Here is a 26,828-nt window from a genome sequence, read left to right as displayed (position 1 = left end):
TATATGGCTGTATTTGGAGACAGGACTTTCAGGAGATAACTAAGGTAAAATGAGGTCACAAGGGTGGGCCCTCTTCCAAGAGGCTTGGTGGCCTTAGAAAAAGAGGAAGAGAGAATGATCTCTTTCTCCTCCATATGAAGACACAGTGAGACGGCAGCCATCTGCAAGCTGGAAAGACAACTTTTACTAGGAACCAAATTGGCCAGAACTTTGATCTTGAACTTTCCAGATTCCCAAACTGTGAGAAATAAATTTCTGTTGTTTCAGTCACCATGTCTATGATATTTGTTATGGCAGTCAGAGTTAGAGCTGGCTTATATAATCTCTAATCACTATGGAAATACAAATCAAAATCCACAATGAAATACCATTTCACTCTCATTAGGATGGCTACTTTGTTTTTTAAGCAGAAAATAAGTGTTGGTGAGGGCAATTGGAATTCTTGTGCACTATTGTTGGGAGCGTAAAATGGTGCAGCTGCTATGGAGAACAGTGTGCCATTCGTAAAAACTTAAAATAGAACTACTACATGGTCCAGCAATTCCACTCGTTGGCGTTTACCCAAAAGAACTGGAAACAAGAACTAGGACAGATATTTGCACATCCGTGTTCACGGCAGCATTAGTCACAGTTGCCAAGGGATGGAAGCAACACAAGTGTCCATCAGTGGAGGGATGAATGAACAAAATGTAGTGCATACATACAATGGAATATTACTCCGTCTTTAAAAGAAAGGAAATTCTGACAGATGCTACACTGTGGATGAACTTGAAGTCTTTATGCTAAGTCACAAAGTAAGCCAGTCACAGAAGGACAACGGGATTCCAGCATACACTAAGTCTAGGTACTTAAACCAGTCAAATTCAGAGAGACAGAAAGTAGAATGATGGTTGCCAGGGGCTGGGAAATGGGGAGTTAGTGTTTAATGGGTAGAGAGTTTCAGTTTTGGAAGATGAAGAGTTCTAGAGATGGACGTGGTGATGATTGTACAACAATGAGCATGTACTTAGTGCCATTGAACTGCACACTTAAAAAAATGGTTAAGATGGTAAATTTTATATTATGTGTATTTTACCACAACAAAAATAATTATTTAGGGACTTCTCTAGCAGTCTAGTGATTGAGACTCCGAACTTCCAATGCAGGAGGTATGGGTTTGAATGATCAGGGAACTAAGATCCCACATGCTGTGTGGCCAAAAAAATTTTTTTTAATGACTACTCAATATTCTGCAATAACCTGAATGGGAAAAGCATCTGAAAAAGAATAGGTATGTATATGTATAACTGAATCATTTTGCTGTATACCTGAAATGAATACAATATTGTAAATCAACTATATTCCAATACAAATTTGAAAAAAAAAATGAGCAAAGGACTTGAATAGATATTTCTCCAAAAGAAATCTACAAATGTGGCCAATTAGCACTTGAAAAGATGCTCAACATCATTAGTTATTAGGGAAATGCAAATCAAAACCACAATGAGATACCACTCTACCCCACTAGGATGAAGAAAATTAAAATAACAAGTGTTAGGAAGAATGTTGAAAATTGGAGCCTCATACATTGTTAGTGGGATTTTAAACTTGTGCAGCCACTTTGCAAAACAGTATGGTAGTTCCTTAAAATGTTAAATATAGAGTTAACATATGACCTAGCAATTCCACTCCTAAGTGAATAATCAAGAGACTTGAAAACAAGTCCACACACTTAAAAAAAACCTGTACAGAAAAAAAAAAAAAAGCAAACCTGTACAGGAATGTTCACAGCAGTTAAAAAGTAAAAATAAGCCAATGCCCATCAGCTGATGAATGGATAAACAAAATTAGTATATATCCATTCAATAGAATATTTTCCAGCACTAAAAAGTAATGAAATATGATATATGCTACAATATAGATGAACCTTGAAGACATTATGCTAAATGAAAGAATTCAGTCACAAGAGGCCATTTATTGTAAGATACCATTTATATGAAATGTCTAGAATAGGCAGCTCTATAGAGGTAAAAATTAGATTAGTGTTTGCCTAGGGCTGGTGGGGATGGGATGCAGGATATGACTGCTAACTGTATGAAGGCTCTTTTTGAAGTGATAAAATGCTCTGAAATTAGATATTGGTGATGGTTGCACAACTCTGTGAATATACTGCTGCTGCTACTGCTGCTAAGTCGCTTCAGTCATGTCCGACTCTGTGCGACCCCATAGACGGCAGCCCACCAGGCTCCCCCGTCCCTGGGATTCTCCAGGCAAGAACACTGGAGTGGGTTGCCATTTCCTTCTCCAGTGCATGAAAGTGAAAATTCAAAGTGAAGTCGCTCAGTCGTGCCCAACTCTAGCGACCCCATGGACTGCAGCCCATCAGGCTCCTCCATCCATGGGATTTTCCAGGCAAAAGTACTGGAGTGGGGTGCAATTGCCTTCTCTGGTGAATATACTAAAACCACTGAATTGTATACTTTAAATAGATGAATTTTGTAGTTAGGTTATACATCAATAGAGTTGCCATTTAAAAAATGTATTAATAGAGAAAAAGGAAACCGTTTTTGTTGTTGTTTACTTTTTTAAATTTAAATTTATTTATTTTAATTGGAAGCTAATTACTCTACAATATTGTATTGGTTTTGCCACACATCAACATGAATCCGCCACGGGTGTACACGTGTTCCCCATCCTGAACCCTCCTCCAGGAGGGAGGAGGGAGGAGCCCTCCCTGTACCATCCCTCTGGGTCATCCCAGTGCACCAGCCCCAAGCATCCTGTATCCTGCATCTAACCTAGACTGGCGATTCGTTTCTTATAAGAATATATAATATACATGTTTCAATGCCATTCTCCCAAATCATCCCACCCTCTCCCTCTCCCAGAGTCCAAAAGACTGTTCTATACATCTGTGTCTCTTTTGCTATCTCACATATAGGGTTATTGTTACCATCTTTTTAAATTCCATATATATGTGTTAGTATACTGTATTGGTGTTTTTCTTTCTGGTTTACTTCACTCTGTATAATCGGCTCCAGTTTCATCCACCTCATTAGAACTGATTCAAATGTATTCTTTCTAAAGGCTGAGTAATACTCCATTGTGTATATGTACCACAGCTTTCTTATCCATTCATCTGCTGATGAGCATCTAGGTTGCTTCCATGTCCTGGCTATTATAAACAGTGCTGTTATGAACATTGGGGTACACATGTCTCTTTCAATTCTGGTTTCCTCAGTGTGTATGCCCAGCATTGGGATTGCTGGGTCATAAAGCAGTTCTATTTCCAGTCTTTTAAGGAATCTCCACACCGTTGAAAACATTTCCAGGGAATGTATAAGTAAGAAGGCTGATACAGACTACAGATAAATCCATTTCTTCCCATGGGCTTCCCTGATAGCTCAGTTGGTAAAGAATCTGCCTGCAATGCAGGAGACCCCAGTTCGATTCCTGGGTCAGGTAGATTCCCTGGAGATGGGATAGGGTACCTATTCCAGTATTCTTGGGCTTCCCTTGTGCTGGTAAAGAAGTCGCCTGCAATGCCGGAAACCTGAGTTTGATCCCTAGGCTGGGAAGATCCCCTGGAGAAGGGAAAGGCTACCCACTCCAGTATTCTGGCCTGGAGAATTCCATGAACTGTATGGGGTCGCAAAGAGTTGGACACAACTGAGCAACTTTTTCACTTTTACAATCCATCATTAAAAGTTGCATTGTTCAAAGAGAATAGAGATATAAAAAATCCAAGATGAAAATATGTAAAATAAAATGTGAAACGCTCCTCCTGTTGATTTTGGTTCAAAGGTAAAGAGTCATTTAAGTAACATTTGTACTTCTGTAATATTAAGTATAATACCAGTTTCAGTAAAACAATGGAGCTGGGGAGTTATGGCATGAAAGCAAATAAACAGGTCCATTTTCTTCCCTAGAACAAGATACATAAATTAAATTAATTTTCCAGGGAATTATCCAACCACATCAAAGATATATGATGTTTGTGCATAGGGTCAAGACTACCACTGTCCTCAGTCCAGGTTGGGTGGGGCTAGGGAGGTGCTATTGATATTTGCTCTTTGGAGGGGGTGCACCTGGAAGTGTGCAATACTCAAGACTATACAGGTGTGCACAGGGGGTGGCATAGTTTGAAAGAAAAACAATAAAATTTTAAAGTTCCCCTTTTCTGGAATCAAGAAAGCAAGTTGTTATTGCATAAATATTTCTAGGTACCTTTAGAAAAAAAGGATGGTTCACAAATACAGTAACCCCGTTATAGTTGTTCAACAAAGGCTAGCCTGAGTGTACTTCCTCTACAGATTTTTGTGAATCTCAAACAGATACTTGGGAAAAGCAGGTTTTAAAATGGTATACACTTGTCCTTCAGTATCCATGGGGGATTGGCTCCAGAGGCTCCAAAACCTTCTTGGTTACCAAAATCTACAGATACTCAAGTTCCTTATGTATAAAATGGAGAGGTATTTGCATAGAACCTACACACAGTCTCCTGTATACTTTATGTCATCTCTGTGCTGTAATTGCTTATTTGCTTTGGTTGTGTCTGACTCTTTGAGACCCCATGGGCTGTATCTCACCAGGCTCCTCTGTCCATGAGATTCTCCAGGCAAGAATACTGGCAGGGGTTGCCATGCCCTCCTTCAGGGCATCTTCCTGACCCAGAGACTGAACCCACATCTCTTGTGTCTCGCGCTCTGGCGGATGGGTTCTTTACCACTAGCACCACCTGGGAAGCCCAAATCATCTCTAGAATACTCATAATTACCCAATACAATATAAATGCCATGTAAATAGTTGTCAGTGCATGGCAGGCAAATCCAAGTTTTATTTGTTGGAACTTTCTGGAATTTAAAAAATATGTATATTTTTGGTCTAATGGTTAGGACTCCATGCTTTCACTTTGGAGGACCCACGTTCAATCCCTGTCAGGGAACTAAGATCCCACAAGCTGCTGGGTATGGCTAAATAAATAAAAAAAAATATTTTCGATGCAGAGTTGGTTCAATCCGCAAATATCTGCAGTCCTCCAGGACTGATTGTACAAAGTGAAAACACTGAATTCACAGCATTTCCCTAAGAAACAGCTTGGAAGAGGGACAGAGGGGACTCCCAACCAATATCAGCTCTGTGGGGCTCAGGGCAGGGAGCTTACCTGTGGCCAAAGAATCAAAACATAAAACAGGAGCAACACTGAAATAAATTCAATAAAGACTTAAAAAAATAAGGCCTCTAGTGAGAGCTCCAGGTTGGGCTCACCTCTTTCTTCCAAGTTTCACTGGCTGAGACAGCCTGCGATAGATCATGTCTCACCCATGAAAGCACAAAAAGAATCCATTCTAGGCTTAGTTGCTTCCCAGGTGGCTCAGTGGTAAAGAATCCTCTTGCTAATCCAGGAGACACATTTGATCCCTGGGTCGGGAGGATCCCCTGGAGGAGAAAAATGGCAACCCACTTCAGTATTCTTGCCAAGGGAGTCTCAAAGAGTTGGACACAGAATGAGTGTCTGAGAGTATATAGGCTTAGTTCCAGTCAACGAGGGTCCCCTCGTCGTAGGGAGAAAAGGTCCGGAGTATAGTTTCCATTACCAAATAATACAGCTTTTCACTACTCTCTCCTAACAAATACACCTTTACATCTACAAAGTGTCCAGACCAGTTTCTTCCCCACTGTGTATCTTGCTGACTCAGTCACGTGGCTGGAGAGGAAGGTCTCTATATCCTAATGTTTCCTTTCCACTGTCATTATATCCAGTTTGGTTCTTATTAACTGCCATGTTGATGCTTTTGCTTGTTTCTCTCTTCCTGCCCATCCCTTTGTCACGTTATACATAATAATAGCGTTAAGGATTTTTTTCCTAACATCTTAGAGGGGGTGTCTGGGAGGACTGGTTATTCAGCCCTAAAGAACACAATGTCAAAAAGAAGTTTGAGGCTAAAACTGAAGTCGTTTTTTTATTTTTTTTCATCAAGAGAAACAAGTTTCTCAATGCCAGCTGGTGAACATAATTGGTTCTCTGGTGGCATTATTCACAGCTTTTCCCTCTGTGTATCTCTCTCTCTTTTTTTTTTTTCTTTAGATACCTTCCATCCTGCTTGTTAAAAGCAAAGGATATTTCAGAGAATTGGAATTCATTAGTCTTCCTAACAGAGGGAGTCTATTTAGATCTAAATTGGTGGTTAGCAAATATACAGATAATTCCCGCACATTCTTATTTATCTTTCCCAGTTCTGAAGACTATAGAAACAGATGCCTCAACGTCTGGCTGGGAGGCTCTAGTCAATGGACTGGAATACAAAGGTATCTGTGATTCGGAATTGACAAAACTCAATAGAAACAAATGGAAACTCTTCACTGTTGAGTAGATTATCTCTATAATCAGATTTCCCTAAGGTACTCATAATACCCAGAAATTCTAAGACGAGACTGTAGTCTTTCATGTAAATAAAACAGGAGGCAAAACATTATAATGAAAGCGAGGTGCAGTGATGAAAGCTGGGCTGAAAGCTCTTCACTCTAAACAAAAGTTGCCAGCAGTTCAGCTGCTGGCAGATGCATCCAGCAAGTTATCTATTCACATTGGGAATGTCCTTGTCTGAGCAGAATCTGTGAGCAATTTTCCCCAAGTTCTTCAAACCAGTCATGCTTCTGGAACGAACCTAAGGATCAGCCCACCTGAATGTAATATAGACATTTGCAAAGACTAAGTCATTCATAAAGATTATGGAATTGAATTCACATATCCTAATTAACTGATCAGGCAAATATCTACACAGCTAGCTTTGAAGGAAGATGTGTGTGTGTGTATGTGAAGTCACTTCAGTCATTTCCAACTCTTTGCAACCCTATGGACTGTAGCCCACCAGGCTCCTCTGTCCATGGAATTCTCTAGGCAAGAATACTGGAGTGGGTTGCCATGCCCTTCTCCAGGGGATCTTCCTGACCCAGGGATTGAACTGGCATCTCTTATGTCTCCTGCCTTCGCAGGCAGGCTCTTTACCACTGAGCCACCTGGGAAGCCCGAAGTAAGATATATTGTCCTGAATATTGTGGTAAATAGGATCCTGAGTTTGAAAACCCTTCCCTCCAGTGGCTATTTTTAAATAATAATAATAATAATTATTATTATTACTGTTGATATAGGTTATGTTTAAATCTTTATTGAATTTGCTACAATATTGCTTCTGTTTTATGTCTTTTTTTGGCCACAAGGCACGTGGATCTTAGCTCCCCCAGGTATTGAACTGGCACCCCCTGCATTGGAAGGTGAAGTCTTAACCACTGGATCACCAGGGAAGTCCCTCAAGTAGCTATTAATACATTAGGGTATGAGACATTTGGGGCTTGCCAGATGGCTCAGTGGTAAAGAACCCGCTTGCCTCGCAGGAGATGGTGGTTCAATCCCTGGGTTGATAAGATCCCCTGGAGAAGGAAATGGCAACCCACTCTAGTGTTCTTGCCTGGAAAATTCTGTGGACAGAGGAGCCTGGCAGGCTGCAGTTCATGGGGTCGCAAAGAGTTGGACACAACTTAGTGACTAAACAACAGCGGCATAATGTGTCATTTTAACAGTCAGCTATGTGCATGAAGAAATATACATACTTCATTGTATTCAAAGGAAGGAGACATTGCTGCCAGATTGGAGAATTGAGTAAAATTTCTTTTAGGAGCTGAGATTTGAGGGCTATAATCTTTTGTAGATGGAGAATGATAAAGAAGACGCATTCAGTTGAGGAAACAGCAGAATGAACAGGATACAGGCCAGACCCAAGAAGTTCAGGTTCATTGTAACACTGAGTACACGTAGAAGATAAAGTCAAGACAGGAGATAGGGATGAAACTAGAGGGATAGAATGTAAGGTTTTACATAGTTCAGAAGACAAGTTTTCCATATCCAATAAAATGATATGTCTAACACATTCTTGTAAAATATAGTATATTTCACAACAGTGGAGTAAAGCATTATCTTTGAAAAAATAATAGTGTTCTCCTTACCTATCATAATGGCTATGATTTGTTTTCTCTTATTAAGGTGGGAAGAGCTAGACCAAAAATTCAAATTCGATACCTTCAACTAGTTCAGACAAGTGAAACATTAAAAAAAAAACACTATTTCAAAAGATATTAATAATTCTCATCTCTTGATGTAACTGTCATGTAAGTGATCTAAAATTGTCAGTTGCCCTGAGGTACTGGGTAGGTAACAAGGAGTGGAGTGGCATGAATTGTATTGTTCTCGAAGCTTTGGCCTACAGGGCATTTCTTTGCACTTATGTGGACAGATTTGGATTTCAGATGTCATGCGGGCAACTAAGCATTGCGAGACCAGAAGCTCCAAGTTCACTGTCATTGATGCAGTGATGCATTAAGTACTTGCAGAGGCCTAGTGTTTTTATAGTTTACAGCAATGATAATCTCAAGCTTTAAGGGTGTCAAATTATTTGGTGAATGTTAACTAATTTACCCTGGTTTTCAGTAAGTCTTTTGGTGATTACTGTTTTTTTGTAATAAAGACTAAACTTCTAAAAAAAAAAACACCTCAATTTGATATTGTTGTTCCAAGGGAAAATATTAGTATAAAGACTTTACTCCTTTCCCTTATCTCCAAATAAGCCTGTAAAGGAAAGTTGGAGCAATTCTACTTTACCTTCATCAATATGAAGTTAAAAAGTAGAAGGATGAGGAGAGACCTAGAAACCTGTCTCCGTCTCTTACTCAAAGCTGATGTTATGCCCGTGTTGGAGTTTCATGTAACATGGTTCATATCATGTCTTTTTCAAATAATGCTTTTCCCATTGGACAATGTCCAATAAACAATACAGACATAATAACCTACTGACAACTAAATAGCAAGGACTAATGAAATACGCCAAAGCCTTTGTGGATCACAATAAACTGTGGAAAATTCTGAAAGAGATGGGAATACCAGACCACCTGACCTGCCTCTTGAGAAATCTGTATGCAGGTCAGGAAGCAACAGTTAGAACTGGACATGGAACAACAGACTGGTTCCAAATAGGAAAAGGAGTACGTCAAGGCTGTATATTGTCACCCTACTTATTTAACTTCTATGCAGAGTACATCATGAGAAACGCGGGGCTGGATAAAGCACAAGCTGGAATCAAGAGTGCCGGGAGAAATATCAATAACCTCAGATATGCAGATGGCACCACCCTTATGGCAGAAAGTGAAGAGGAACTAAAAAGCCTCTTGATGAAGAAAGAGGAAAGTGAAAAAGTTGGCTTAAAGCTCAACATTCAGAAAACGAAGATCATGGCATCTGGTCCCATCACTTCATGGGAAATAGATGGGGAAACAGTGGAAAAACAGTGTCAGACTTTATTTTGGGGGGCTCTAAAATCACTGCAGATGGTGATTGCAGCCGTGAAATTAAAAGACGCTTACTCCTTGGAAGGAAAGTTATGACCAACCTAGATAGCATGTTGAAAAGCAGAGGTATTAGCTTGCCAACAAAGGTCCATATAGTCAAGGCTATGGTTTTTCCAGTGGTCATGTAAGGATGTGAGAGTTGGACTGTGAAGAAAGCTGAGCATCGAAGAATTGATGCTTTTGAATTGTGGTGTTGGAGAAGACTCTTGAGAGTCCCTTGGACTGCAAGGACATCCAACCAGTCCATCCCAAAGGGGATCAGTCCTGGGTGTTCATTGGAAGGACTGATGCTAAAGCTGAAACTCCAATACTTTGGCTACCTCATGCGAAGAGTTGACTCATTGGAAAAGACTCTGATGCTGGGAGGGATTGGGGGCAGGAGGAGAAGGGGATGACAGAGGATGAGATGGCTGGATGGCATCACCGACTCGACGGACATGAGTCTGAGTGAACTCCAGGAGTTGGTGATGGACAGGGAGGCCTGGCGTGCTGCGATTCATGGGGTCGCAAAGAGTTGGACACGACTGAGCGACTGAACTAAACTAAGCATCTCTTAAGTAGGTGACGATGCAGTCCCAGAAAATTGTCTCTAAAATTCTAGATCAACATCAAAATAGAAAAGAGATTTAAAGGAGTTTTCTATTGGAGCATTGTGTAAGACTACATTGTGGAGAGTAAGAGTGGGCATTTTCTGCCATTTGATTAAAAAGTATTTTCTAGGATCCTGGATATAGTGCTTTTACTAGTGTGAGTGGGAACGTAAAGCTGAGTAAAGTGAAACTGTTTGCTAAACGGGGGATTTTGTGTGTGTACTCCATTTAAATGCACCTGCTTATGAGGAACTAATGAGTAGGGGTTTATCTAAGCTAGAGAAAAATTATGCTAAAATAATTTACATCAGATAAAAAATAATTTGAACCATGGTATAATTTATACTTTTATTTTAAACTATTTTCCATCAATTTCAATACCTGAATCTCAGTCAAAAAATCAGAGTCTGTAATTCATAGCATAGCACTCAAATATTAACGTAGAAAACTACCTCCATTAAAATAAATTAAAGAGAAATTATTGAATTATTTTAACAAAGTACATTAAAATAATAACATTGTATAGTAGGATACATTATGTATGCAAATGTAAAGGGAAAAGGTATGTGGAATTTTACTGTTGTAAGCTTTCTATATTTTATATGAACTATAATAACATTAATTCTAAGCACATTATATTAAGTTAATGATGGCTATGGAAACCCCTAAAATAACATCTAAAAATAATACACAGAGGGACTGCAAAAAAGTCAATTTGATTTTAGAGGAACTAAAATCAAATATTAAAAAATATTTAGTTTATCCCAAATAAGGCAGGATAAGAGGAGCAGAAAACAGATGAGACAGCTAGAAAACAAATAGCAAGATGGTATTCATAAATGGACAAAACACTTCAGTTAACATGCACAGAGTGGCAGGTTAAAACAGCAGTACCCGGGAACTCAGCAACAACAAGGAGTGAATGATTGGTATACACAGCGACCTGGGTGATCCTGCAGGGAATTATACTGAATGAAAGAAGGCAACCTCAAAGGTAACATACTATATGGTTCCACTTATATAATAGTCTTCAAATAACACAATTATAAAGATGGAGAAGAGATTTATTGGTTGCCAGGATTTGTCAGAAGAAAGGATTGTGTCTATAAGTGAGCAGTATCAGGGAACCCTGTGGTGAAGATTGTGTAGATCGATGTGGTGGTGGTGGAGGTCACACAAAGCTACACGTGTAATAAAATTACAGAGAAACACACACACAAATACACATACACACAAGTATATGTAATCTAGAGAAATCAGAATAAGCACCAATGTCAATTTTCTAGTATTGCTGCTATACCAAATTTATGCAAGATAAATACAGGGGGCATTGGGTGAAGGTTGAACAGAACCTCTCTATAAATTGACTTGCAACTTTCAATAAATTTATAATTATTTTAAAATAAAAAGTTGGAGAAAAGCAACACCAAACTACTTGTTCTCTCTAAGAAATGACTTTGAAAACAATGCCACAGATACTGAAAATAAAAGGAAGGCAAAATATATACCATGCAAAAAATAAACATTAAAAAAAAACTTCAAGAAAAAAAGTATTACCAGAGGTAAAAAAGGGTATTTCATAATGGTAAAAGGTTCTATTTGTCAAGAAGACATATAATCTTAAATGTATATGCATCTAATAACACGACAGAGAAAGAGACAAACCACAATTATAGTTGGGGATTTTTATACACCTCTCCGTGAATTAATAGAACAACAACAAAAAAAATTGAAGTTGTAAGAATCCTTAGCAATACTATAAACATGTTTATTGAATTTATATTTATAGAACAGTGTACCCTTCTATTCAACATTGGACTAAAGGTTTGAGCCAGTGCAATAAGCAATGAAAGAAAAGGCATACAAATTGGAAAGAAAGAAGTACAACTTTCATTATCTACAGGCAACATGATCTTCTACATAGGAAATGTGAAAAAATCTACAAAAAGGCTCAAAAATTAATGTAATGGCAGGGTCAAGGCCAATATATATAGATCATTTATATTTTGTATGCTAGTGAGAAACAGAAAGCTAAAATTAAAATACCATTTATGATAGCATCAAAAATGTGCATTAGTTAGGGATTAAATTTAACCAAATATGTACAAAACCAAAAAATGCTAAACATTACACAAAGAATTAAAGAGCTAAACAAATGGAGAGAGACAGTGTTGTCATGGATTAGACGTTAATATTTTGACTCTCCTTTAATTGATCTATAGATTTCATGTAACCTCAATAAAAAATGTCAGTCTTAAAAATGGAAATGAGTGAACTAATTCTTAAGTGTGTATGGAAATGTGAAGTACCTTGAAGAGTCAAAACAATTTTAAAACAGAAAATTATGTTTGGAAGACTCACACCACCTGATTTCAAGACTCCTGTAATGCGTAATAATTGACACAATATATTGATGTAAGGAGAAATATATTGACTAGCTGGACAGAATAGAATCCGGAAACTGTACAAAGAACTCTTGCAACTCAATAATAAGATAGCGAACAACCCTATTTTTTTTTAAAGTAAAAGATTTGAAAAAAAGGTAAAAGATCTGAGTGAATACTTCATTTTAAAAGATAGATAGTTGACAAATAAGCACACAGAAGGATGTTCAACATCATAAGCCTTTAGTGAAATGAGTTTAAAACCACATTGAGATACCCACAAACCTAACAGAATGGCTAACATTTACAGAGATTGACAATATCAAGTGTGGAAATCATGTGGAGGAACTGAAACTCTCATAATCTGCAGGTGGAATGCACAATGATACAGCCACTGCGGAAAGCAGTTTGACAGTTCCTTGTAAAGTTAAAATTGCCTTATACAACTCAACAATCCCACTCTCAAGTATTTATCCAAAAGAAGTAAAAACATATGCAAATATTTATAGTGATTTTATTCAAAATTGCTCGAACTCAGAAATAACTCACATGTCCCACCACTGGCAAATACATAAACGAACTGCAGTACATTTGCACACTGGAATACTACTACTGATCCGTGCAACGACACAACATGGATGGATCTGAGGCATTATTCTAAGTGAAAGAAGCCAAAAAACAAAGAGGAAAATACAATATGATTCCATTTATATGAGAAAGGCAAAAACATAGGAAGCAAAATAAAATCTGTGGTTGCCAGAGACTGGGGTTAGCAGAGGAAGGGACTGGCTTTAAAAAGATGAGTTTCAGTCTGTATAATATATATCTCAAATTTTAAAATGCATCAAAAGTTCATAGGACGCAGTTAAATTAGTGTTTGGAGGAAAACTTATAACTTTAAATGCTAAAATTAGGAATGAAAATAGGTTTAAACTCAACAAGACAACTTTCCATTTTAAGAAACTAGACAAAGAAGGACAAATTAAGTGCACAGTAAGCAGAAGAAAGGAAATAAACATAAGAGTAGATAGAAGTGAAATAGAAACTGAAAGGAAAATTCAAAAGCAACATTTGGTTCTTTAAAGAAATAAATTGATAAGCAATTTGGCGATACTGGTCAAGAGAAATAAGAAAAAACACAAATTATTAATATGAGGAATGAAAGAGGTAGCATCACTGATGATCCTTTGGACATTAAAAGAATTAAAAGGGAATATTATGAAAAAATAAATTTGCAACTCTGATAAAACAGACAAATTCCTTGAAAATTATAAATTCCAAAAGTGACACAAGAATAGAAAATTTGAAAAAACTGTATATTGTTAGTGAAATTGAATTTATATTTAAAAACCTTCCCACAAAGAAAACTCTAGCCCTAGATGGTTTTACTGGTGAATTCTATCAAACATTAGGGAAAAAAAATTATCTGTATTACACAATTCCTTCAGGAAATTGAGGAGGGAACACTTTTCATCTGGTTTTATAAAACCAACACCAAAAGCAGACAACTACATTACAAGAAATAAAACCATAGCCCAATAGTCCTCATTAACATAGATGCAACCTATCATAAGTAGGAATTCAAATTCAGAAATATATAAAAAGGTTTACATGTCAGGATCAAGTAGAGTTTATTCTAGGAATGCAGGAGTGGTTTACCATTTGAAAATCAATCAAAAATAATTTACCATATTAACTGCATAAAACAAAAATCATATGACCATTCAAATTGATTGAGAAAAATACTGGTGTAATTCATAACATTCATGATTTTAAAAATATCTCTCAGTGTACAAAAATAGCAGGGGACTTCTTCAACTTGATAAAGATCATTTATGAAAAATCTAGAGCTAACACCATATTTAACGGTGAAAGATTTTTCCCTGAGGATGGAACAGATACAGATATGTGCTCTCGTCACACCCATTAACACTGGTAGAGGTCTTGGACAATGCAATAAGACAAGATAAGAAGAATAAAGAGCACACAGATTAAAAAAGGAAGCAGTAAAACTATTTGCAAATGAAATGATTGCATATATAGAAAATATTAATTTTAAAAGAACTACTGGAATCAGTAAGTGAATTTTGCAAAGTCCCAGGATACAAAGTCAACATACAAAATTAATCCAGTTTCTTTATAATAGCAACAAATAAATAGAACATTTAAAGTTTTAAGTAATATTTATAACAGCATCAAAAATACTATGGAATAAGTTTAATAGAAACATGTATGACACTTCTATGTTAAAAATAATACACTGCTGAAGACACAAATAAATGGAGAGAAATACCATATTCAACAATTGGAAAACTCAATATTGTTAAAATATCAATTCTCCCGTAAAATTTCTCTGTGGATCTCACAGCATTCCAAACAAACTCCTAGCAGGTTTTTTTTTTAAGTAAAATGTGATAAGAATGAATATAAAATTTGAATATAAAATTTATTTGGAAGTACAAAAGACCTAAGAAGTCAAACTATCTTAAGAATAAAGTTCAAGGACACATACTATCTGATTTCAAGATAACAAATAGTCTGACACTTTTCAGTTAACTTAATTTTCAGTCAAGATACCAAAGCAATCCAATGGAAAAAGGGAAACTTTTTAAAAAATGGTGCTGGAACAAATTCTTTCTAAATGCAAAACAAAACACAAATCAGCAACAATAAAAACCTTGACCTATACTTCACACCATTGTAAAAATTAAGTCTCAACATATCATAGAATTAAATATAAGGAACTAAAAACCATAAGTCTTCTGAAAGAAAATATAGGAAATGTTTTGAGGAACATGGAGTAGATTTCTTAAGACAATATCCAGAAAGCACTACCATAAATAAAGGAACTGGTAAAATTGGGCTTCATTAAATTTTAAAATTTTGTTCCTCATAAGCTCCATTAGGCAAATGTGTAGGCAAACCACAGTGGGAGAATAAACATTCGCAATACATAGATGACACAGGACTTGTATTCAGAACATACAAGCAATTCCTGTACATCTATAATAATAACAAAAGACAACAACCAACACTATAAAAAAAAATAGGAAAAGACTTAAACAGATACTTCACAAGGAAAGATACACAAGTGGTCAATAAGCACATTAGAAAAGAGACCCTATTTATTAGTCATGGGATGTATAAAATAAACCACAGTGAAATAGTCCTACATGTTTACCATAGTGGCTAAAATTAAACAAAACCGATAATACCTGATGTTGGTGAAGATGTGGGGAAATGGGAACTCTCATAGCTGATGGGTGGGAGTTACAACGTACAATCACTTTCTAAAACAATCTGGCAGTTTCTCATTAAATATATATATCTATTCTATGAGAAGTGGTGGTTATTCCACTTCTAGGTTTTACATATGTACAGCAAAATACTGTACAGAAATGTTCATAGCTTTATTCGTAATATACTAAAACTGGAAACAACTCAAATGCTTATCAACAGGAGAGTGGATAAACAAATCGTGGTATAGCCATAACCAAATACTACCTATCAGTAAAAAAGAAAAACTACTATGTACAACATGAATGAACCTCAAAAAACATTTCAATATACGTTAGGTGCAGTCAAATACTGTTTGATTCCACTTATATGAGGTACCTAGAACAGCCAAATTCAGAGAGCCAAAAGGTACATCGGTAGATGCTAGGGGCCAGGGGGTAGGGTGGGGTGGAGAAGGTATATGGGGAGTTAGTGCTTGATGCGGACAGAGTTCCAGTTTAGGAAGGTGAAAAATTTCAGAGATGGATGATGATGAAAGTTGCATAATAGTGTGAATGTCCTTAGTGCTACTGAACTGTATAGTTAAATATCATTAAAACAGTATGTTTTATATTACTGGGCTTGTACCACAATAAAAAATATTAAAAAATAAATAAACATAGGGAAAAAATTATGCTGAATGAAAAATCCAGACACAAAGTACATACAGCAAATTTTCATTCTTATAAAGTTCCAGAATTGGCAAAAATAATCTATGATGACAGATATCAGAATGGTGGTTTTCTCTGTGGATAGAGGGGATGGTGACTGGAAAAGAAATGGGGGATCTTTGTAAGGTGATGGAAATGTTTGATATATGGATAGGGATATGAATTGTGTGGGTGCATGCAATTATCAAAACTCATTGAACTGTACATTTAACATCTGTGCATTTCAGTATCTGTATATTATGTCTCAACTGGAAAAAGGTTTTGAAGAGTAAATTGGAAAAAAATTTTGAACTATGTTAACAAGCTCAGTAAAGTCTGATTTTAAAAGAAATCAAAGTAAATCTACAATCTATTAATATTGAAGACTTTGTAATTAAGAAAAAGGAGAAAGAAGGAGCAGAGATAATTATACAGTCTATCGTCTACTGAGGGTTAACTAAGATCTCTAGTAACTACATGCATTTTCTCATTTAATTCCCACAATAACCCATTTTTCAGCCATAGTAGGAAACACACGCTTTAATACATGAATCTTTCTACCACCCTTAGCAAATGTCTTAGGTATAAAGTCCCTTAAAAACTCAGGAAACCAAGACATTTTTTTTTCTCATTTTAAAATTGCAAGCAGTAAGTTGTAGAAATTGTTTCATAAACCTACTGTTACCACCAAGAAATGCGAACCACAGAAGATAATATCTATTACCATTTCTGGTTGCAGCAATACTCATAAAATATGTGTGTGACCTATGCCCACAATTCTGAAAGCATCTTAATTCTGTGAGATTCCTATTTCTAGACTATCTACCCCTCACAGTGTAAGTTGGGGGCTAGTTAGCATGATTAGGTACCCCAGGCTCACTGCTAAGATGAATCTAACACTAACTTCTCTATCGGCTCAATGAGAGTCTCAAGAAAAAAAACTTCTCTTGCATAAATAGCGGGTAATTTTACAAAAGAATCATGGGACTAGGAGATGGTAGGATGGTCCTTACCACATCCAGCACGGCGTGAACTGACACGTCCAGGTATACGGTGGTGGCCTGGGTCCAGTTGTGAACTGGCCTTACTTCCTTCCGGTATGTCTGTAATAGCTGCTTAGTGAGATGATGCAGAGCAGGACTGCTGGAATGAGGCGTATTTATGGCCAGGATTCCTGAAAAAGAAAGCTATCACTGTGAGGGTGAAAATAAGAACTTTGCATCTTCAGGAGACTTCAGACTGCCCAGGGCTCAGTCACTCCTGGAAGAATATAGTTTTTAGCTCACCCCAATCTGCTGACCAACTCATGGACATTTTGTCAGACACATTTAAAGGACGCTGATGATACAGAAAACAAATTTACAAGTGACCAAATGGGAAAGAGGGGGTTAGGATAAATTGGGAATTAGGGGTTAACAGATACACAGTATAAAAAATAGGTTAAAAAAAACTGAGGACCTACTATACAGCACAGGGAACTATATTCAACATCTTATCATAACTTACAATGGAAAAGAAACTGAAAAAGAACATATGTGTGTAAGTAAAAGTGTTCAGTCGTGTCCAACTCTTTACAGCTTCATGGACTGTAGTCTGCTAGGCTCCTCTGTCCATGGAATTTTCCAGCAAGAATACTGGAGTGGGTTGCTATTCCCTACTCCAGGAGATCTTCCCAACCCAGGGATCAAATCTCGTGTCCACTGCAGTGGCAGGTGGATTCTTTACCACTAGCGCCATCTGGGAAGCCCATATGTGTGTGTGTGTGTGTGTGTGTATGTGTAAATGAGTCACTTTATTGCACGCCTGAACACTGTAAATCAACTATACTTCAATAAAGAATAAAAAAATTAAGTCAGCTGATGGCCTAAATGCCCAATTTAGGAGAAATCTCACTGTAAAGATAAATAAATCAACTCCATCTCTGAGGGTGCAAACTTGAGCTACGTTTCCATCTTTACAGCTATCTTGCATCTTGGACAGCATCCTTTCTTTATTCCTGTATCACCCCCTCCTGGTACATAGGAGAAAGCTTCTGATGCACTTAGCCAGCTTCCTCCTTGGATTTTTCTTTTGATTTTTCCATTTATAATTCAAAAATCACATAGAAAAACCCAAGCAGAAACATGGACAAACCACTTTAATCCAAAGAGCTGTGTGGATTTCTAAATAATGGACTCAAGGAAAATACAATTCATATTTTTCTCCTCAAAAATCGTATTTGTTCTCTCACTCAGTCTGTCTTAAAATGCACTTGTCAGAAAACGAGATCTTCATTTTGGGAAAATTCTCTGAGGTCCCAGGGAACAACCATTTCCTGTGACCGAGGAATCTTGATTTGCGGAGGAGCCGTGATGAGCATCGAGGCTGGAGAGGCCAGGGGAAAGGAAGTGAGAGAAATGAGCACCAGCAATTGGAAGCGACAGATCCGTGAGGGCTTTCTCGAAATTGCAAAAAGATATTTTGTTCACCAGCTTGGCCGGCCCCTGGGGGATTCAAAGCTTCCCTCAGTCATTGGACTGAAGCAAATTGCACACCCTCCCGCCACAGTGCAGGCGATCTCTATCTGTGGTGTCCTGCGCGTGAATTCACCGCGACTCTCAGCGGTTTTGATGGTTATTTTGATGAGCTGCTGAAGGTACGCAGGCTCCATCAGGAAACTGTAAATGAGGTACCTTCCCCCTGTGCGACGATCCTGTTTCTACCCATCTCTTTATGAATGATACCGTGTCACTTGCCGCCACAGGCAGCAATTTCTGTGATTTATCAATGCCAGTGTGACCAAAATGCTAACGACGGTGCTGGAGGGGACATCCAGACTCATTGTGGGCAGTGGAATATTCACGTTCATTACCATCCGAGCTGGGAATCTAATGAGCGTTTTAAACTCCCTAACTATTCATCCAACAAGAAGCCAGAAGAGGCAGCCACTCTTCAGGCGTCTGGGAACCAAGGTGGGTGGCTCACATCACGCATCGTCTTCAGCTTTTGTGAACTGCGATTGTCAAAGATGCGCTATGAATCTTTGTTTTGTTGTTGTTCACTGGCTAAGTTGTGTCTGGCTGTCTGTGACCTCATGGACTGCAGCACGCCAGGCTTGTCTGTCCTTCACTATCTCCTGGAGTTTGCTCAAACTCCTGTCCATTGAGTTGGTGATGCCATCCAACCATCTTATCTTCTGCTGCCCCCTTCTCCTTCAGTCTCTCTACTTGGGACTGTTTCTTGCTGGCTGACCCTATGGGAAAGAATTCTGGACCCCAAAGCAAAATTAGTCTGGTGTTTTTCCTGTGAATTTCACTTAGGGCAACTTCAGTTTTACCTCGCTTGGAATCTCCCAAGTCCCAGCTGGGAAAACACTGAAATGTGCGTGTTTCAATACAGGAAACCACCTGAGACAGAGTTAATAATTCTGAGAAATGAATGTTCTCTACACCCTCTGCTCATAGGGCCTCAAATTCCCCTCTGATATCTTTCCTGTGGATATAGGTCCCTAATGGATAAACATATTTTCAAGAAAGAGTCAAAGTCGTTGGGTAAAAAGGGAAAGTCCTGGAAGCTGGAAATAAGAACAAAAGAGCAACCAGGAGTGATAGAAAAATAAGCAAAGGGAAGCGTGCTTAAATAAACTACAGGGGGAAATAGTTCTTTGTTTAAAATGCAAAGAAATAATAAATTACATTTCTACTATGAATGCAAATTTGCCTGAGGAGAAAGATCAATTACAAGAGAGAGATTAAGGATTTAAGTGACCATTAATTAACAGTAAATTATGCCCCTTGAAAGCTAATGTGACATTCACACAAGCACTAAATGACTCACAGTTCAGTGATGTTTCAACAGACACTGATGGAAGCTATCAACAGACCCAGAAAAGATACCACTCTAGCACTGTCTCCTTTGCTAATGATCAGCATAAAATAATGTATTCATAAGATTTCTGAAAAGTAGAATGTGTTACGAACTGAGTTGTGAGCCACTTCTAGGTGAAGAGAGGTTTTAAAAAGATGAGGATACAATAGAATTATTCCTTTGCTTTCCTTATTTCAGTGAGTTACATACATACCTATCTTAAAGTGTTCTGGGCACTTTGATGAAAAGAGCTGTTTCTGGTTTAATGAGTATACCACCTTTAGGACTATAAGAGACTAGAACTGCAGCAGGCTGGGACCTGGGACCTAGGGTCCTTCACTGTAGTGTTTGCACCTGGGCAAACATCTCCTGGAGAAACAGAATACCAAGAAGCTATAAGGGACTAAAAATAAGTATGTGCATGTGTAATTAGGGCAAGTTATGCACAAGATACAAAAACACCAAAATCCCAAATGCCACTTCTGAAGAGTGTTTACATACATGCCCCCTGCATACAACACTACCAAAGTGGTGGGCAAAATACCTAAGCCACGCCTCTGGCTCAATCATAGACCCACCCCTACCTTCATCCCATGTAAAGAGCCAGCTCAGCTCTGAGTGTGAGCTAGGGAACCTGTTAGTTGTATAACTTCTCCCTGCTGCAGCAGGGGCCCCAATAAAGACTTGCCTGAATTTCCTATCTAGTCTCTGATCAATTTCTATTGAACAATAGATAACAATACATATATCTGAGAGGTTACAATATATCTGAGAGGTTCCAAGGAATTAGTGGTTTAGGTGTGTGGTATTATTAAATACCTAATACTGATTAAATGCCTTGCTGTGTGCCAGGCACTGGGCTAGAGCCCTTTACGTACATTATCTCATTTAACTTCTACAAGAGCTTTGTGAGATAGGTACTCTACAACCCTGTTAGGACTCACTTACAGGTGAGGGACTCTAGGCTTGGTGAGGTTAGTACTGCTGAAGATCACACAGCTTGCAGGAGAAAAGGATGGAATTTAAACAAGGCGGATCTGGATCCAAAGGCCAGGCTCTTACTCTGATACTACAGCGACCTGGCTCCCTGAGAATACTGGGAACAACAGTGAGCAGCCCTTCAAAAGGAAGAGCTGCATATGCACACTACCATGTGTGAAACAGCCAGCCAGTGGGCACCTGCTGTAGAGCACAGGGAGCCCAGCTCCATGCTCTGTGATGACCGAGAGGGGTGGGGTGGTGCTGGGCGGGAAGACGAAGAGGGAGGGGATTTATGTATACACACGGCTGATTCACTCTGTTCTGCAGCAGAAACTGACACAGCCTTGTAAAGCAATTATACTCCAATAAAATAAATAAATAAATAAAAGAGTTGCATGGTGTACATTTTTGGAAAGAAACAGCTCATTGTTATTTTCTGTCTTTGTGTGTTTTCAGGTCAACAATATCTTACGCTTGCATTGCACCTGACGATTTCATAATGCTTTCTTATTTGGTCTTCATGAATATGCAAAATAAAAAGTTAACTTACAGGGAACCAGAATCTCTGAGAGGTACATGGACTCGCCCAGGGTCACATGGCTGGTGAGCAGTGTGGCAGGAGCACGTGGTTCTAATTCAGGCCTCCTATCCTATTCCAGCACACTGCCTCTGGGTCCAGCTCTAAATTGGTGGTTTGTTAAGTGCTCTTATATTTATAAATCAACCTGATATTAACCCAGTAAAATTTCAAAGGGTAAATTCTCAGTATGATTTATGGTCAAGTGCTGACTATGAGACGCTATTAAATGACTTTCTCTGCCACATTTAGAACAAAAATCAAGCGTAATACAAAACATTAAAAAGAGCAATCATTAAGAAGAATTTCTTCTATTTTCAAACCTTCATTTTTCTATTTTATCTTGCTTCGTTTAATGTTGACAATTATTTTCTGCTAAGAACCCATTTGGCATTTAATGAAATTTCCTCTGTTTTCATTTTTATAATTAAGATATGCTTTTATCCTTTAAGTTCAACATCCAAGATTTTTAAACTTTAATGATAAGTGGCCATTTTTCTTCTCTATCCAATAAAAAAATCATTTCCAGCTGTTTGGCTACCAAATTCCTTCCTCATCTCTGTAATTGACTCATTCCACTTTCAGTTATATTTTAAAACATGGAAATTCAGATATGAGCTCTAGGAGAACCCTCAGGAACAAAGGGTGTTGGGAAACACTAGCATGAACATAAATTTTTGATCTGTGTATTTTTTTAGGAACCAATTGTATCCTAACTCAAATGGTTCAATACGGTAGCGTTAATACTGGCACCATGGAAGTTTAATTCCAGAAATGTAGGGGGGAATATATATATATATACACACACACACAACATATATGTATTAGTTTCTTAAGTATTTTTTAGGGGAACTGTACATTCAAAACATGCAAGTTTCTACAGCTCATCTTTAGAGAAACACTCCACATCTATACAGACTTTGTAGGACTGGATGTAAAACCCTAACACCAAAGTGACACTCAGGTGTCTGTAGCTATGATGGATCCAAGGGACTCTCTGTGGGCTTCTAAAGACCAAGATTGTTTTGGAATAATAAAAATATACTCTTCAGACATACAAGTAAATCTGAAAAAGAATGCTCCAAACTCTCAACATCAATTGTTGTAAAGAGAGCTTGATTTCTGAGGAAGGAAAAATTCATCAAACAAACATTTATCAAACATTTCAGAGCATACTTTTAACTTTGTGGAAAGCCCCACTGTGTGGCCCTATGGATATACACACCTATAATTGTAGGAGCAAAGTCATAACAAAGTGTTGGTCTCCTTGTAGATTCACCGGACTGGCATTTTACAGATGGTAAATAAAAGCAAACACCTGTGAGGAGTTACATAGCACAACATAGAAAGGCTTGTCTCTAGGTTCTAGGCGTTAATATTCGATGCCTAGTAAAATCACTAACGTACTCACCTGAGGCAGCTGCCAGGACGAAGGGCCACAGAGGAGCCATTATACCTGCCAGTATTCCCCAGGCACGTCCTGAAGATGAGAAACACAACTTGCCTGCTGGATAGAATGTCACTCAGTCTTTCCTAAAAGAGCTCCTTTCTGCTCCATTCTTCTCTGTTTGCCGGTTTATGCGTCCTTGCTGATGCTATTTTGTTAACACTGAAGGGGACCAAAGGCAATACCAATGCCACACAAATGTTTTGGAGTTGGTGCCATTGCAATACCCCTTAACTTCTCCATTTGGTTCTGCCCCGGGATCAGATCATGGCCAACATTTCAATTTCCCTGACAGGAGATAGCTAAGTGAATAATGTAATCTAAGAGGAGCCCCTAAGGAGGGGAAATTCCACACTAATATGATTTCCTTTACAGCCTTTACCTAAGGCAATGCTCTTGCTGACATTCAGGACACTAATTTCATTAATAATTGAGATCCAAATAGCTGTTCTAAATCAGACTTATGCAGAACATCTTCAGCATTTGACAATGATTATTGGACTCTTGAATTACACTAAGCTAATGGAAACCTGGTATCATCAAATGAACAGCAGCTGCAAACAGTACAGTGGGAAGAGTGTGTTTTGTTTTTCCTAATCCCCTTTCATTAGAAGAAGCATTGATTGTTTTTTTTGATAAACAGAAATGCTTCTTAAATTCTCACTGCCCACAATTCAGAAAGTAACTACGTAAGAGAGAATGTGTATAGGCTTATTAAAGATGAAACTACAAAAGTTTAATGTTCATAAAAAAGTTCTTTTTTCAGTTTCTGATTGAGCCCCACTCACTGTTAATTATTAAGGAAAAAGATACATCATTCCACATAAATTTATTTTCCATTAGTAGACTCCTAGATGCTCTAGAAACAAAAATTAAATTTCATACCATTTCCAGCATCTGTCTGCTTTTTACTCTAAATCAAATGTAGAGCCCACTGGCTTGAGATAAGTTTTCACGGAACAAATTGAGAGGAGAAATATATACCTGATCCCTGTTCTCCTAATTATGTGATCCCTTTGTTTAGAATCATGAAGCTCTCTCTCAGTGTACCCTGATTAGTTTCCCACTGCTGGTGAAAGAAGTTGCAAACACGGAAAGGGAGAAAACTAGGGTGAGTCCTGCAGTGTTGAGCTGGTTTTGGAAGTATCAGAGTGAGCTCTTGGTTTTCAACACATGTAGCTGAATACAGAAATAAATACAAATGTAAAGCTGCGTGTGTGCCTCTGTTCATAAATGCATATGTTCCTAGCTCTGTCCACTAGAGGGCCTGGGAGCAAGGACACCCCAACAGCAGTGAGCACGCCTAACACCCAGAACTTGGTCTCTAAATAGCACACCTACCTGCAAAGAAGAAATGGAGAAATGTGTGATTCGGGCCGGGACAGGAAAGTACAACATAAGAGTCTAGAACACCTCCTTGTCCCATAAAGAAGTGCTAAAGAAATTATGGGAATGGGATACGTGGACATGGCCAGCTTGAAGGGGCTCCCTCTGGCCCAATCTTTGATGATTTGAGCTTCAAAACCAACAATGATGGCAGAGAATTATAACCTACAAAACAGGATAACAAATATTCCACAAGTCTATCCTGATTTAAGTAAAGAGGTGAATGTGAGGAAGGGAAATCTTTTCCTTTAAATTAGAATGCCAGCTAATAAATGTAGAAGAAAGAATGGAATCTTTGTAGTGATAACTAATTTACAGAAGAAACATCAATGGGTGATGAAAACCAGTTGGTGAAAGTTGGATGAGGAACAGGACATTGACATAAAACACTTATTAATTACAGAGATGTAAAAAAATCTACTAGTGGAGAAGCCTGGCAGACAACACCTCAATCAAATAATGAAAATTAGCATCACCAGTTATGAGCTGTGCACCAGGAGACAGGATCTGAGGAGATGCAACAGCCCTTGTCTTCATCCTGCCAAAAATTCATAACTTGAATGTATCCCGGAGGAAACTCCATATTGAGGGACATTCTACAAAACAGCAGGCATGCGATCTTCCAAAGAGTCAAGGTTATGAAAGTTAAAGACAGACTGAGAAACAGTACCAAACAAAAGGAGATTAAAGAGACCTGACAGTTCGATGCCATGTGTGGTTCTCGAGTGGATACTTTTGTTACAAAGAACATTTTGTTAGAAATTTTCAAAATAAAAAATTGGGGGAAAAAAAGAACATTTTGGGGTGAACTAGTGAAATTCAACAGGGTCTGTAGTGACATAGTGATGTTAATTTCCTGATTTTGATTGTACTGAGATTATGTAAATTAATGTCCTTGTTTCTAAGAATAACTCTCTAAGTACTCACAGGTGAAAGGTCACCATGTTTGCAAAGAACTCTCAAACGGCTAGCAGGGAGAGGGCAGTGAGTTATTTCTACTACACTTCTAATTTTGCTGTGCATTTGAACATATTTCAGAGAAAAAAAAAAAAAAGGAAATGTAACCTAGCAGAGGAAACGGAATACAAAGTTAAGGAAAGTTTCAGAAATAACCTTGAGAGAAAGTGTTTGGTGCAGAGGTAAAGAATCTGCCTGCAATGCAGGAGACTCGGGTTTGATCCCTGGCTTGGGAAGAGCCCCTGGAGGAGGAAATGACAACCCGCTCCAGTATTCTTGCCTGGACAATCCCATGGACAGAGTCTGGAGGGCTAGAGTCCACGGGGGTCACAAAAAGTAAGACACAAGTGAGAGACTGAGCAGGCACACACAAGAGATAAGATCACCAAGGACTGGTCAGGGCCTCAAAGTCCCATCACTCTCCAGAAATGCTCTGAATTGTTGGTTTCCACCTAAGATGAATTAGCACAGGAGAAAGGCAAGCTGCATACATCAGTGCACATTGTCATGGGCAGGGAACACAGAAGCTTGCCTTTATGCAAAGGTTTAATTGAGACGGTAATCAACATTATCATCCTGCCACACACTGTAGGAAGCCACGGCTCTAAGTCAACCCCTCCGGGACATGCTTGTCCTCCCTTCTGTCTCGCCATCTCATATACCCATCTGTTACTGGAAGGCCATTGCTAATGATGTGTAATACAGGTACATTATGACCTTCATTAGCTAATTTAACAACAGTCTGGTGATCCTGCCTATTACAGCTTTTTATTGGCTGGTGAATTCTGCTGAGACAGGAAAGGTTTGTATGAGTGACTTATCTTCGAAGTAGTCTGCACCCAAATCCTTCCTGATCTTCCCTTGATCTCCCTGCTCTGCACCAGCAGATGGCTCAGAGCTTTCTTTTCCAACCTTACTGTCCCATCTGGGTTTAGTTTATATATTTTCAGTGCCTTTACACTTGGTGTCTGTCCCTTGCTCAGCCTTTAATTTCCCATGGAAACTGTCTCTTCTCACTGACTAAATTCAGCAGTTTTTACTCACCTTGTTTCTTACCACCCATCAGTCAAAGAATTTACTCTCCTTCAATTCAAATCAGTCACTCAGTCGTGTCTGACTCTGCGACCCCATGGACTGCAGCACGCCAGGTTTCCCGTCCATCACCATCTCCCAGAGCTTGCTGAAACTCATGTCCGTCGTGATGCCATCCAACCATTTCATCCTCTGTCATCCCCTTCTCCTCCTGTTTTCAATCTTTCCCAGCATCAGGGTCTTTTCCAATCAGTCATCTCTTCGCAAGAGGTGGCCAAAGTATTGGAGTTTTAGCTTCAGCATCAGTCCTTCCAATGAATATTC

General features: G+C 38.4%; 1 protein-coding gene across 1 annotated transcript in view; it reads right to left on the bottom strand.

Moving 5' to 3' along the window:
- HTR3B (5-hydroxytryptamine receptor 3B) overlaps nt 1-26,535 on the bottom strand; it is a 43,970-nt gene extending 17,435 nt beyond the window's left edge. Inside the window, exons 1-3 of the mRNA XM_069553285.1 lie at nt 26,517-26,535; nt 23,094-23,162; nt 17,292-17,452 (exon numbers count right to left, since the gene is read on the bottom strand). Coding sequence (XP_069409386.1) covers nt 17,292-17,452; nt 23,094-23,162; nt 26,517-26,535 — 249 coding nt within the window. The remainder of the gene's footprint in view (nt 1-17,291; nt 17,453-23,093; nt 23,163-26,516) is intronic.
- Between the last annotated feature and the right edge of the window lie 293 nt (nt 26,536-26,828).

The sequence above is a fragment of the Ovis canadensis genome, chromosome 15 (genome assembly GCF_042477335.2).
Source record: "Ovis canadensis isolate MfBH-ARS-UI-01 breed Bighorn chromosome 15, ARS-UI_OviCan_v2, whole genome shotgun sequence".
Taxonomy (NCBI): domain Eukaryota; kingdom Metazoa; phylum Chordata; class Mammalia; order Artiodactyla; family Bovidae; genus Ovis; species Ovis canadensis.
The sequence above is the reverse complement of the archived record's forward strand: the minus strand, read 5'-3'. Positions and strand labels throughout refer to the sequence as shown.